The following is a 14,215-nucleotide window of genomic DNA, read 5'->3' on the forward strand; positions in this document are numbered from 1 at the left end:
CTATCTAATGAGTTGCACTGCCCTTGCTTGTTTCCATTCTTACTCATGTTTTCATGCAATTGTAGAAAGAAAATCTTATGCAAAGGCTGCTGTTCTTGTCTCTGCACTAGTGCCTCGAGTTCTCCAGGAAAGGATCCTTGGCTTTTTATTAAAAGGATTTTACACTGCTTTTCATGGCCTTCGGTCAACCCAAAGCATTTCATAGCAAATAAAGTACGATTTTACTTGAAGTGTATACATTTTTAAGAAATAACAATGTACTTGTGCATAACAGCACAAGCTCCCACAAACAGCATTGTAATAATAGCCTGACCATCTGTTTTGGTGATCCTAAATGAGGGATCAGGATAGGAGAATGCCCCTGTTTTTCAGAATACTGCCATGGGATGTTTTACAAATGCATTGATTTGTCAACCTAGTTTGTGTGCTCGGGTCATGAAAAATTTTTGCGCATGCAAAATTGAGTTGTATCAGAGTTAACGCAGTCTAATCTCCATAATTAGTATTACTATCCAAAAGCATGGGTGCAAATAAGTCAATTCAGGCTTCCTGCACCTCTTGACCGCCACATTGCACTTGCATCTATATTGTCAGATTGCTTGCCCAATATGCAGTTCTAGATGAGCTGAGATAGGATGATTTTGTTTATATTATTTTAATGGAGTGGAATAAAATTAGTATGAGCAGCAGATTTGGGGAAGGAGATTTTGCCATAATATGACAGAGGAATAATGAAGGCCAGCACAGTGACATAGTTGGTAGAGCCGCAGCTTTACAGCACCAGCGACCCGGGTTCACTCCTGATCTCTGGTGCTGTCTGTGTGGAATTTTCATGTTCTCACTGTGAGCACGTGGGCTTAACTTGAGTGCTTAGGTTTCCTCCCAAGTCTGTGTGGATTGGTAGGGTAAGTGGCCACTTAAATTGGAAAGTGCTAGAATCTGCAGGAGTTGATGAGAACATGGAGAGAGTAAAAATGTGCTGAGTGTAAATGGGTGCCTGATGGTCAGCACAGATGTGGTGAGTTGAACGGCCTGTTTCTGTGTGGTATGACTAAGTAGGATTGATGGAGAAAGTAATCAGCTATCAAAAACTCAGATTAAGTGGGATGTCTCTTTATCTTTCAGAGGGAAATAACAACTGTCATCATATTTAGAGACCTGATGCACATGACATGAGCTTTCTTTAAGATATTGCCCCTCGGCCTTATTTCCAAGTCTCATTCATAGAGTCTGAACAGAAGAGAATATCGGAACACTGATATCTATCTGGATTGCAGTTAAAAACTGAGATACCACTCCCCAAAGGTTAGAAGATATCCTTTGTACTAAGTAAATAAAATGTATTCTTTAACGTAGGTTAAGCACAGAAATAACTTGTGATCTTGCACTACAAGGCTTCGATGAGGATGCAGGCCAACATTTATTTAATAAAGATCTATCTATCTGAACACAACTGCACTTAGAAACAGAAATGCAGCAAATGCTCAGGTCAGGCAACATTTCTGGAAAGAGGGATAATGTGAATGTCTCAGGTCAAGGACTTTGTCAGAACTGAGAAAGAAAGCAAACAAGTCAATTTAAAGTTGCAGAGAGGCTGGAGGAGCGATGGATAGGACAAAGGGAAAAACTCAGAAGGTGAGAGCAGGGTGGCTGAGTTGATTCGGTTGTTTACAGTGACATAAGAGACTCCAGATGCTGGAATCTGGAGCAAAGAACAAACTGCTGGAGGAACACAACAGGTCAAGCAATATCTGTGGAGGCAAAGGTATGGTCGACATTTTGGAAGTTTAGAGTTGTGTGGTTAATAGAGTAATGGGATCTGTTAGAGAGGAATCAAACAATGGGACTTTTTAAAGCTGCAAATATGGATCAGATCTGTTGAATCTGAAATAAAAGGAGAATGCTGAAAATTCTAGTACATTTGGCAATGTCCATGGAGTTAGATAAGCTGAGTTAACTTTAATAATAGCCTAACAGCAGAACTGGCCAGCTCTGATGCAAGCAGAGAAAGTGAATCACCTGAAATTTTTGAATAGGATCTCGAGCCTGAAGCTTGCAACGTACCTGTATGGAAGATGACAAACTGTTTCTTGAGCTTGCATAGAAGCGGTGCATGAAACAATGACAGATGGGTCAGAGTGGCGGTCAGAGTGGCAGTCAGATGGAGGATTTAAGTGATAAGCAAATAGAAGCTTGGGGTTATCCCTGAAGACTAAATGAGGTGATCAACAAAATGGTCACCCAATTCACATTTGGTTTTTCCAATGTAGAGGGGACTGTCACATGAGCACCGAATACAATACATTGGAGGAAATGCAAGTGAATCAATGCTTCACCTGATAGGAAGGGATGAGGTTAAAAAAAATGTTGCATCTTCTGTGGTTGCATGGGAAAGTGCTGAGAAGAGGGAGTTCTGTTTTTTTTCAATCTTTTTATTAGTTTTCAAATTAATGCAGATTAATATATAACATCAATGTTTGTACATGTAATACAAAGAGATCGGGAGAACAATCATGGCATGGATAATCTAAAAACAATAAAGTATACAAAAAAAACTGTAGATCCAACGATCACTTAGTGAATGAATATAAAAGAAAGAAAAAAAAATCCCCAAAACAATAAGAATTTATAAACAGTATATCAAACCAAACTAAGCTAAGGGGAAAAAAAAATCAAAACAAAAAAACAAACAGAAGAGAAGAGGGAGTTCTGGGTGGAGACAGAAAAGTGGGCCGGGGAGTGGTAAAGGGAAGGTCCCTTTGGAAGGGAAGAAGAGGATAATGTGTGTCTGATAGCAGAATCTAGTTGATGGCTGTGGAATTTGTGAAGGTTGATCTGTTGAATTTGGATGGTGGTGGGGTAGCAAGTGAGGACTAGGGGACCAAGTATGTGACTTGGAGGGGGACTTGCAGGTGTGTGCTCCCATATGCCTACTTGGTGGCAGAGGTTGTGGATTTGAGAGGCACTGTTGGAATAGGTGAGGTAAATCGCTGCAGATCACTTTGTACATTACATAGACTGTAGCCATTCTACACCAATCATGGAGGGAATAAATGTTTGGGATGGCAGAGAAAGAGCCAATCAAGAGGGCAGCGATGTCCAGGATGGTGTTGAGCTGCTTGAGTTGTTGAACCTGCCCTTATCCAGGCAAGTGGAGAATATTCCACTACATACCCAACTACCTTGTAAATGGTGGAAAGGATTTGGAGTATTGTGAGGTGAGTCACTGCAGGACCAGCCTCTGACCTAGACTTGTAACCACAATATTAGCTGGTCCTGCAGTGACTCACTGAAAATGGCTGGTCCATTTGAGTTTTTGGTTAGTGGTGACCCCTAGTATGTTGGTGGTTGGGTATTTAGGAGCAATAATACCATTTGAACATCAGCTAAAATTAGTTACACTCTTGTTAGAGGTGGTCAGCACCTTTATTGGTTTGAATGTTACTTGCCACATATCAACCCATCCCTGAATGCGGTCTAGGTCTTGCTGCATGTAGATATGAACTGCTTCATTTGCTGAACTGTTGTGAATGTCAGCAAATATCACCAGCTCTCATTTTATGAAGGAAGGATGATGAAGCTGCTTGGGCCAGGACACTGCTCTGAGGAGGTTTTGCAGTGACATTGTGGAACCTTAAATCCTAATCGCCCTCACTTGTGAGGCATGACCCCAGTTACTGCAATGTTTTCCACATAATGTCTATTCTGTTTCTCAAGGGCACTTTCATGCCACACTAGTCAAATGCAGCCTCGTATTTGCTTTCTGAAAATCAGGTTTTTGGTCCAGGCTCAAATTAATCTTTTACAGTTTGTATTTCTTTCATCTGCTTGTGAAGTTCAGGAAGTTTTATCTACTACAAAATGATCTCTGAATATGTCCTTGCAAAAAATTATTCTCTCAGACATTTGGGTTCACCTGTTCCTGCACACCCTTCAAAATTACACCACTGGTCTATAAAATGCTGTGTGTACTTGATACTTAGTATAGAGCTCATTACACATTTTCCCAACTTAGCAATTATTACACATAGCAGGCAGCAATGTTCACTATATTTGTTCTTTACTTTTTAATTATACTTCAACTAATTAGTAATTTTCTTGCAGCTGGATAGTAGAAGTGTCTGGGCTTCCTGCCTGAGGCTCATCTTGGTTATGAAAGTAGCTAAAGGCACCCATCTCTTGTATTTCTTCCAAGTTTATTAATCGCAAACTGATGACTTTGTTGATACGTTGAATGATATTTCTGTAGCCAGACTGTATTTGCTGATTTTATTTTATTTTGACGTTCATGTTATTCAATCTCAGTTTGAACTTCCTTCATCATACCTTCCCATTACAAAAACAACTCGGTTGCACTGCTGTGACATAGCTCGGCTCCATCGCTATATACTAAAACATTCAAGGATGTCTCCAGACTTTATTATTCAAATCTTTCCCTGTATGGCTTCCCAACTTCTGTTCATTAAAGCGAGATGATCCATAACTTTGTCAGGGTTGTTCCTGTACCAGACTCCAGACTCCCTGCCCCTATAACCTATATTGATTCCTGGTTGTTGGGCATCTTTGGAATGTAGTGAACAATGGGGAGGGTGAGTATCCATCTTCAGGAGAATGTAAACACATTGGTGAAATCAACAGCCATGTGGTGGGTTAAATTTAATATTCTGGCGTCTAATTAGTTTGGTGTGAAAAATAAGGGGCAATATAAGCTAAATGTACAATCTTAAAAGGGCAGAGGAAGAGAGGCTAGGTAAGTACACTGAACTTTGCTAGGTTTGTATGATATCAGGTTTTGTTAATAAAGTGGAAAAGCAACTATGTTCATGCAGGTATTTAAATCTCTGGTGAGGCCCAGCTAGAATATAGTGGTCACATCTCTGAACCACTTAGGAAGGCTGTCAGGACCTTGCAGAAGAATGCAAAAGCTTATTTAAATGATACCAGAGATGTGAGCCTTTGAGACTAAGGAAATATGGCTGTTTGCCTTGAGGAGCAGAGAAGCTTAAGGGGAGGTTTGATAACTGTTCAAAAGTATGAGCTATTTTGATATGGTAAATAAAGAGAAACGCTAATAGCAAAAATTATAAGCTTTAAGGTAATGGTCAAAACAATCTTAATGACTCTTGCTCATTGTATTTGCTGCACAATTATCAGCCGATTTCTAGAAATTCTCTAAATCCTATGACCTCCATTCATTTCTTATAGCCAACTGAAACTTTGCTTTCTGTCTGCACTTTTGGTCTAACTTCCTATTCTTCATGTAATCCAGCATTTGTTTATTTTAGAACTTTGGAACACTTTTTCTGATTTGAACATGCTATACTATTTTGCATGTTGTCAATGGACAACTTAAAAGTGCAGGACTGAATGATTACTGCCTGTACAGTAAAATTCTCTGATTCTGTGAAGTGGAAAGTAATAGAAACCCCTATCCCATGATATTCTTTTAAACTGAATGAAGAGATAATTGTGAACAAAATAAGAGAAAATAAATAAAATCAGAAAATGCTGGAAACAGTGCATCTATTTGGGGGGGGGGGGGGGAAAGAGTTCATGTTTTAGGATGATAATATTTCATCAGGGTTCTGATGAGAGCTGATTAACCTGAAATGCTCACTGTTTCTTTAACCTAGATTGTCTGACCCACTGAATATTTACAGTATTTGCAATTATTTCCAAGTTTCAGGCTATGAATGATGGAAGCAACTGATACATAGCTAAACTGATTCAAACACATATTGGTTGTGAATTTGCTTCACTAAGATCTTACAAAAAAAAGTGTGCCTGTGAGGAGATTTGCTGCATGCATCTCTGAACATGACATTGAAATGATTATTACATTTAAAGAAAAGTTCATCATTGGCTATGAAGATAATCCACAATGACAGTGAAGAAATGAATTTGTTAAGGATGCTTCACCATCCCTCATGATCGACAGAGTGGAAGACTTTTGTGAGGTTAAAGTGACCATGTACAACGGTAGTTGCTGTTCTCTGCTTTTCTCTTGGAGTTGCCATAAGGTGAAGATAAGGTTATGCATCTAGAAGTCATGTCAATGATACGCATGGTTCAGAATATTAATGTTCTTTCCAGCAGTGTTGACTGTATGCTGTCCTTTATAATTTTGCATTTATTCCTGGCTCTCATTGGGATGGGTCCTTGATTGTTTGGGTTGTAGATGGCCTTGAGAGCCATGGAAAATATTCATGTGTTATAGTTATAAGTGAGTCGCTAGATTCCCACTTATTCTTTGAATCATGGATTCTCTGTCAGACCTTGGCCTTCAGGTGCCTTTAGAGCCATGTCTTCTTTTGAGGCATGATGCAGTTTGTACGTCATCACTCCACTGGTTTTCTCAAATGTCCTCGTCACGGTGTTGCTCCTTACCCCAACCAAGCTTCTTGCTGGAAGGGACCTACTTTAGGGACAAATAGGACTGAAACAAGATCTACCTGTTATACAAGGTTAACACTGCACAAGTTTGGAGTCTGAGCTTCAAGTTGTTGCTGACATGTCCATTGAAGCATGTAACAAAATGGGCTTTGAACTTTTAGAAAGATTCTCTGCTGCTCGTTTACTCCTGCTATGTAACACCTCTGACAATAAAAGTTCAAGATGTGTTGCATCCTGAAAAAAAAAATTTGATTTGCTTCTCATGTCTTGAGAGCCACCTCTCAGTGAAGACAGATGTCGATCACCTGCAGTGTGCCAACACACCCTTTGGCTATTTGAGAAAATTGTATTTGAAGATCAGGAACTCAAATCCAGCACACAGCTCATGATCTACCAGGCAGCAGTGATTCCTGCTGTCCTGTGCACTTCTGAGACATAGATTATTTGTAGCAGGCACGTCAAGGCATTGATTAGTTACTGCCAATGCAGTGTCTACAATATCCTCCAAATCCACAATGGCAGGATAAATGGACCAATCTCCTCTCCCAGACCAACATCTTCAGCATTGAGACCTGAATTACACCCAGCCAACTCCAATGTGCATCATGACGAAAACATTTTCTGTAGCATGTGGCTGGAATCTGGAATACACTACTTGCAGATGTGGTAGGGTCAGGTTTTGTTGTGACCTTTGAGGGAATTGAATAGATATATGTTTGATTAAATTTGGAAGGTGGCAGACAAAGGGCAGGTGGGTGGAATGAGAAAGATGCTTTGGTGGAGACTTGGTACAGACATGATGGGACAGATGGCCACCACCTGCGCTGTAACCATTCTATGATTCTATAATCCTAGATACTCCAAACATACTCTGTGAGCTCTGTCACAGCAAGAGATTATCATTTGGACGATGGAATGATTCAAGGATGTTCTCAAAGCCTCCTAGGGAAAGTTTAACATCTCCACCGACTCATGGGAATTACTGGTTCCTGACTGTTAAGAATGGGGAAGGAACATTTGAGAACCTGGTCCATTCGTCAGGAGAGTGCAAAAGCCCACCATTTTGACAGAAGGAGTGGGCCACCTTCCAACCTTTCCATGCACCTGTGCCATGAAGCAATTCCTTCCCTACCCATGGCAGAGTGACATTCTCACATCGGCCACCTCAGAACTCCCCAAAATAAATAGCGGAAGACAATTATCCTCAACCTTGCGGGACTGCTGAAGAAGAGGGAGGTAACTTGCAATGTTAAACGTTAGTTTAATTTTCAAGATTGCTTGAATATTTTAAACTCATTACTTGCCTTTCCTACTTGAAGAATGTATGAACAAAATCTTTGTTATAGGTTATAGTTTTTATCAGTGCCTGTATAAAGTGCAGTTATGTGGCTTCATTTCATTAAACTGACTTGCTTGAAATATTGGGCCAACATTTTTAACTGTCCAATTGTATTCTTAATTGTTGTCACTATTAATGTTTTAAACTGCTTTGTACCTTTGAAAGAAAAGTTAAAATATGTAAAGGAAATTGACTAGAGTAATGACACTTGAATAAAAATGATTTTTTTAAATAAAATCAATGATCGCAGAGTGAGTGAATAGTGGACTTGCTGCTCATTTAAATGAGCAGCCATCATATTAATTGAGCATTCTGAGCTATGCTTTGTAGTATGACATGAGTTTACAATTCACTGCAAGATACCTCCCACTTGCATTTGTGCTACAAAAATGGTATGAGTAAATTGCGCCTTGTGTTTTTAATGTAACTTATCTTTTTCCCTACTTTGTATTGTTTTATATACTCTAAGACGCCCTGTTCAAATTGAAGAGCCCAAGTTACTCTGATCTTGGGTAATTCTGCTGAATTCTTCTAAACTTAAGGTCTTCTCTATATTTCAGTAATGAGAACTGAATGAATAGATATTTTTTGATTATCATTGCTTCAACTTTTTCCAACTGATATTTTGCTATATAGCTCACCGGTTACATAAGGCAGTATGTTACATACAGTTGACATAACATCATTGATTGCAAAGTGAATTATTGATAGCGTGGGTAATTCCTTGGGATCTAGGATGACCTACTTCCATTCAGATTTTGTGGGTTCTGAGATGACTTGTGAGACCAATGCAGGACCACAGATGGGGCAGGATGCAGCTGAAGGGACAGACGGGTATTTTGTAAGGTGGCCTGCCATTCCACCAGTTATGCAGGGATTTTGGGTGTCTCCAATGCATGGTACTTAGAGGCACACCGTCCTGAATCCATCTTCTCCACCTTGAGCAGTCATTGGCCAGAGTTTGCCAGAAGTTCATGCATTGTTGCATTCCTTTAAGGAGGCTTTGAGCACATTGTTGTATTTTTTTCCTGTTGACTGCCTGGTAATCTCATCCTTTGATCCAGCTCAATAGATTGTTTCATGAGTCTGGTGTCGGTCATGTGATTGACATATCCTATCCAACATAGCTGACTGAGTGTAACTAGGGCCTCAATTCTGGGGATGTTGGCCTGGGAGAGGATGCTGACATTGGTTTGCTTATCATTCCAGTGAATTTTTATGGAGATGGCATTGGTGGTATTTTTACAATGCTTTCAGATGCCTACTATAGGTAGTACCGGTCTTAAAAGCATATGGGAGGGCAGAGATCACTGCTGCCCCATAGATGACATTTGTGTCAGATCTGGGGTCTTGGTCTTCACATAAACTTTTCCTCAATTGACCAAAGGCTGTGCTGGCATATTGAAGTTCAATATTCAAAGATATTGGTAAATGTCATCAATGTTGCCTGCCTTTGCCAAGAGGAATGTCTTGATAGTGGTCCATGTTTTCCAGGGTTATCCTCTGAATCGTTTTGGAGGGCAGTGGGGCTTGGTTGGTGGAGGACTTTTTCTTGTGGATATTGAACATAAGATCCATCATCTTGTATGCTTCATTGAAACCTTCCATGATGGCTTGGAGCCAGGCTGCAGCAGTACACGTACAGACATTGCCTGCATGCTGCAGTTCAACTACTGAAGTTTGGATAGCTTTGGTTCTAGAGTGTAGTCACTGTAGGTTGAGCAGCCTCCTATTAGTTCTAAAGACTAGTTTTGCCTCCAACAGGGAAGTTTGTTAAAGTTGAGATTTAGTGATGCCCTATGTTCTTGTGGAGTCCACTGACAATTTGCATCGCATTATGGCCTTTCATCCAAATTTGAAGTTCCAAATTCACCCCCCGCACCACCCCCCAAGAGGTTGTTTTCAATGATGCCATTCTGGTCACTGTAGCCTTGGACTCTGTATGGATTCCAGCAGCGGAGTGCCAATTTCATGCAGTTCCCCTGCAAATACACTGTGAAATCTAGGGACTGGTCCTCTGAAGATTCTGGTGCGGGTTCAATATTTTAATGGATTGGATTGATTGAGAGGAGGAGGACGGTTATGTAGTTGAAATTGATGGACATAGTTAAGAGATGTTAATTATTAATCACTGCTGTTAATATTATCCAAAACAAAAGCCTCTTTTTGTTTTTAAATTACTTTTAAAAATCTTACTACTCCCAGAGATTTCATTTTGGATTCAACTGACAGTCACATGTTACAAGCCCTCAAATTCTCCCTGGATCAAACAGTTTTTTGTTGTCCTAAAGTTCACTAAACAAACCATTGAATGTTTAATTTTTTTTTAACCTGTTCTGTTGTAAATTCTGTAGATGTCAAAATTTGGGTCTCTCAGTTAATCCCTAGAAATGCTCTTAATTAAGATGAATACTATATGTCATTAATCAGTGGCCTCGCATTGCAGCCATCTCAAAAACTGGATTGCTTTGGTATATTCATGAAGTGCCAACATAATTGGGTAACTGGGCTTATGAGTTTTAAGAGGGAGGAAAATTGTATAGAGGAAAGGGGAGATGTATTGAAAAGCCTGATCTCTCTTGATGCAGTTTGGAACAGACTTCAGTACTTAGCTCCTTCTAACTGAAATCCAGAATGCTGTTTGATTTACTAGTCACTAAGGACGCTGACTTGGGCAGTTCACCTGGTACTGAAACTGGGACTAACTGGTTCAAACCTCTCTCTACAGTTCTATCTAGATCTAATCCATGGCTAAATTTCATCCTTTGCATTGCCCTAGTATTGACCCTGGATTAGTCATCAACACCCAGAGTAAGTGGAAAGTGAGGTTTGGGCAAATCTAGGACTACCTACCCAGGGTTGTTGTTGCTCTTGTCTGTTCCTCATGTATCTGCTACCTTGCGGTATTCGAGTAACAAAACAAAATATTCTTGGTGTGTAAACATAGCAGTAAGTGTAATGTTATTTGATGATGTCGCCAGTGGAGAATCAAAAGAAATTGGGGATCTGCAGGGGGCTGGAATTAGAGCTATGCAGAGATCTGAGGATTGTAGGACTTGTAGAAGGTAATGTAGATAGGGAGAGGCAAGCCTAAGGAAGTTTTGAATATTTTCACAGTACATCAGATCATCAAAGATTAAAAAGGACATCATTTTCCATTAAAGCATTAAAGAATATGTGGTTGATTACTAATGATTTTTTAAAAATCACACAGCCGTAATTTTTAACTGTTAATTGGTAAATTGGTTTAGTATTGTCACATGTACTGAGGTACAGTGGAAAAACTTGTTTTGCATGCCATTCATGCAGATCATTTCATCACATCAGTATTTTGATGTAGTACAAGGGAAAACAATAACAGAATGGAGAATAAAATGTTAGAGTTACAGAGAAAGGTGTAATGCAGGTAGACGATAAGGGGGAAAAGGTAGATTGAGAGGCCTAGAGTCCAATATCATAACAAGGGGACCATTCAATAATCTTGCAACAGCAGGATAGAAGCGGTCCTTGAGTCTGGTAGTATATGTTTTCAGGCTTTTGTATCTTCTGTCTGATTTTTTTTTTGGTGGGGGGGGGGGAGGTATTTAGTTGTTAATAAATGTTTCATAGTTTTTGTTTTTATTTTATAACATGCCATTTAAAAAGTTAAACGTTGATTTAATATTGGTATTTGTTCACATCAGAGGTGTTCATAAATACAGTAAAACTCCAATAATCTGGAAATCCCAATGATTTGGCATGTGGTTCACAAGATGAGTGCCACACTCCCTCTACCACAATGGGGCTCCAGTACTCCCTCTCCACTTGCTTGGTTCACCAGAAAATTTGTCATCATACTGTGTAACATCTTTTTTTAAAAAAAAGAGAATTAAAAGAGTGTATTAATAGAAATTAACATCAATAATCCAGAAGATCTGCCAATGTGGCACCACCAAGTTCTGAGTGTGCCAGATCACCGAGGTTTTGCAATATTCTAAGCTCATTTACAGGTTTGACAGCTGGTAAACTGAGGGTTTAGTTTAACTGATTATAAAAGTGTTTTGAGGAGGGCTGCCATTTATAGCAGGAACTTCCTGCGTTGTGCAGGGCCTTGCCAATTGAAGGCCAGCTGGGGAAACTTACTGCAAGTACAGTAGGAGAGCAGCAGGCGTGGGCAGCTGATTGCTTGGCTGGACTGGTGGAATGCCACTGATAAAACTTTCAGCTGTGTTTTAGTCTGATAAAAGTCGGTTGAGGGAAGAGTACTACAACCAGAGTATTCACATTTCAGGCAGTTGATTTAATTCTGGAAATGGAATCTTCCATAGACCAGGTGGTGCAACATCTGTCCCTGAAGAGTGTTTTAGTACAGGTTCCTGATCCTTCATTTCTCTGCTGATACTGCTACTATATTGTTTTGTGTTACTGGCGGTAATTCCTGATCTGGTGAGATTTACCATTCCATCCATATCTCACCATTCTATGCAGTCTCCTTTGTATTTCAGTTGGCAGTAAAGAGCTAGCTTGTAATATGGCAGAAAGGAGAGGGCTAGGGTTTAGAAAGCATAAATGGGCGAGAAGGATGATCACAATGAACAAGAATGCTTCTGGAAGCAGAGTTGCAAACATCTTGGAGGGAATGGTTCCAGTATTCAGTCAGTTACAAATGAACTGCAAGCATGCATTGAAATAATATAATGGTGTGATATTTTCAAGTCTTTAGTTGGGCAGTCATTTTAGGTCATGTTTCACTTGTAGACAAACATCATGTAAAGCATTGAATGTCGTTTTTCTTAGGAAATTCTCAGTTGGGTGCTACCATAGTGGATGCGTTAGATACACTCTACATCATGGGACTTTTTGATGAGTTTCGAGACGGGAAAGAATGGATTGAGAAGAACCTAGATTTCAGTGTGGTAAGTCATAAGACTTGCATTCCATTTTAACAGAGGCAGCCTGTTTCAGTTAAAGGGAAGTGCATTTATGGTAAACATACTATATTGCCAGACCATACATCACCCCGACTTCACAACATTAGCAACACATTTTGTGGACAAAGAAGCTTATCTGTCCATATGGTAGCTGCATCATTTCACCCTGTTACGGACATTATTTTTGTTCCATCCATTGCCATCCCCAACCTTCTCTGCTATACACTTCTCTTTCTCACTTCTCTTTTCTTTCTCACTCTGATGAGGGGTTTTTGATTTGAAATATTAACTGGTTTATCTTTCCACAAATGCTGCTTGACTGGCTGAGTTCTTAATGCATTTGTGCTTTTGTATTTATGCTTGCAAATGAATTGGCTTGTTCATGAGAGATCCACACTTCATTAGTAAGTTGATTCCATATGTTATTACTCACAGGAAGTTGGATGTTTGCCGCCTCTGCATTCTGTGCCCACACTGCCTCCATCCCTGTGTCATCCATCCCCTTATAGGTTTTTCTTACTGTCCTCCATATTGCCACTAATGTGTCCTAATAAGCTGTGCCCTACATGTCTCTGTCTTCATAATTAGCACCCATTTAATTAATTTAAAACCATTGTTATCACAAACTGCTGGCATCAAAATGTAACATACTGAAAACTAAATACTGTAGCTGATCATGTCCATTATTTAAAATGTTACTCAAAAGATTCAAAGAGCAGAATCCCCAGTTGTCCTGATGTAAACAATGATAACTATTGACTGCAATGTTTGTATGGCCTCAGATTTGCTATTCAGTTTGATGCAGTCCATTTAGTTAACTTCTCCAGGAAAATTGGAGTGCTCATCTCAAAAACCAAAGGGCAAAGCAATTAAAGTCACTGATCGGAGCAGTCTTTGTATTTCTGGGACATTAATTGCTCAGCAAGTTCCACCTACTGGCCAGACCCTGCAATTGTATACATATTTATAATAGGTTTGAACTCATGCATCCATTGAAAAATTTTTCTGAAAACATGTATTGCAGGAGGAGGGATTGATACAAATCTTACTGCAAGCATAGATATATTGTTGAAATAGTAAAAACCTATGGATACTTTCAATGTTAGAGCAGTCGGCCATTTTTGATACAGATTAAGGGTACTGACTAGCTTGGTTCTATCCACTTTTAATCTCTGGTGTATACATTGGAAGATGCATTGTAATATTGAAATAATTATATGCCAAAACTGGAAGGGATGCATGCAATTAAAGTGGAAGAGAACCAATTGTATTCTGCAGAATTTCATCCCCTATTGTTTTGAGGTGCATATCTTTATAAAGCACAAATCACATGCTCTGCACTTAGGTCTTGGGTAGGAATCTGTTATCCTGAGTTTGCAAAATTGATATTGTCTGTCTTAGTGACAACCTATTAGAGCTAATTCTGAGAGCTCTATGCATGTATATGTACAGGTACATAGCTATTTTAGTCATAAGATATCTTTATTAGTCACATGTACATCCAAACACACAGTGAAATGCATCTTTTGCATAGTGTGTTCTGGAGGGCAGTCATACAATACACGAATGAGGC

At 39.5% G+C, this 14,215-nt stretch overlaps 1 protein-coding gene across 1 annotated transcript in view; it reads left to right on the forward strand.

The window, feature by feature from the left end:
• Positions 1-14,215, forward strand: part of man1a2 (mannosidase, alpha, class 1A, member 2) — a 96,611-nt gene that overhangs the window by 38,406 nt on the left and 43,990 nt on the right. The window contains 1 exon segment of the mRNA XM_052014404.1: positions 12,509-12,627. Within this exon segment, the coding sequence (XP_051870364.1) occupies positions 12,509-12,627 (119 nt within the window).

The sequence above is a fragment of the Pristis pectinata genome, chromosome 4 (genome assembly GCF_009764475.1).
Source record: "Pristis pectinata isolate sPriPec2 chromosome 4, sPriPec2.1.pri, whole genome shotgun sequence".
Lineage (NCBI taxonomy): Eukaryota > Metazoa > Chordata > Chondrichthyes > Rhinopristiformes > Pristidae > Pristis > Pristis pectinata.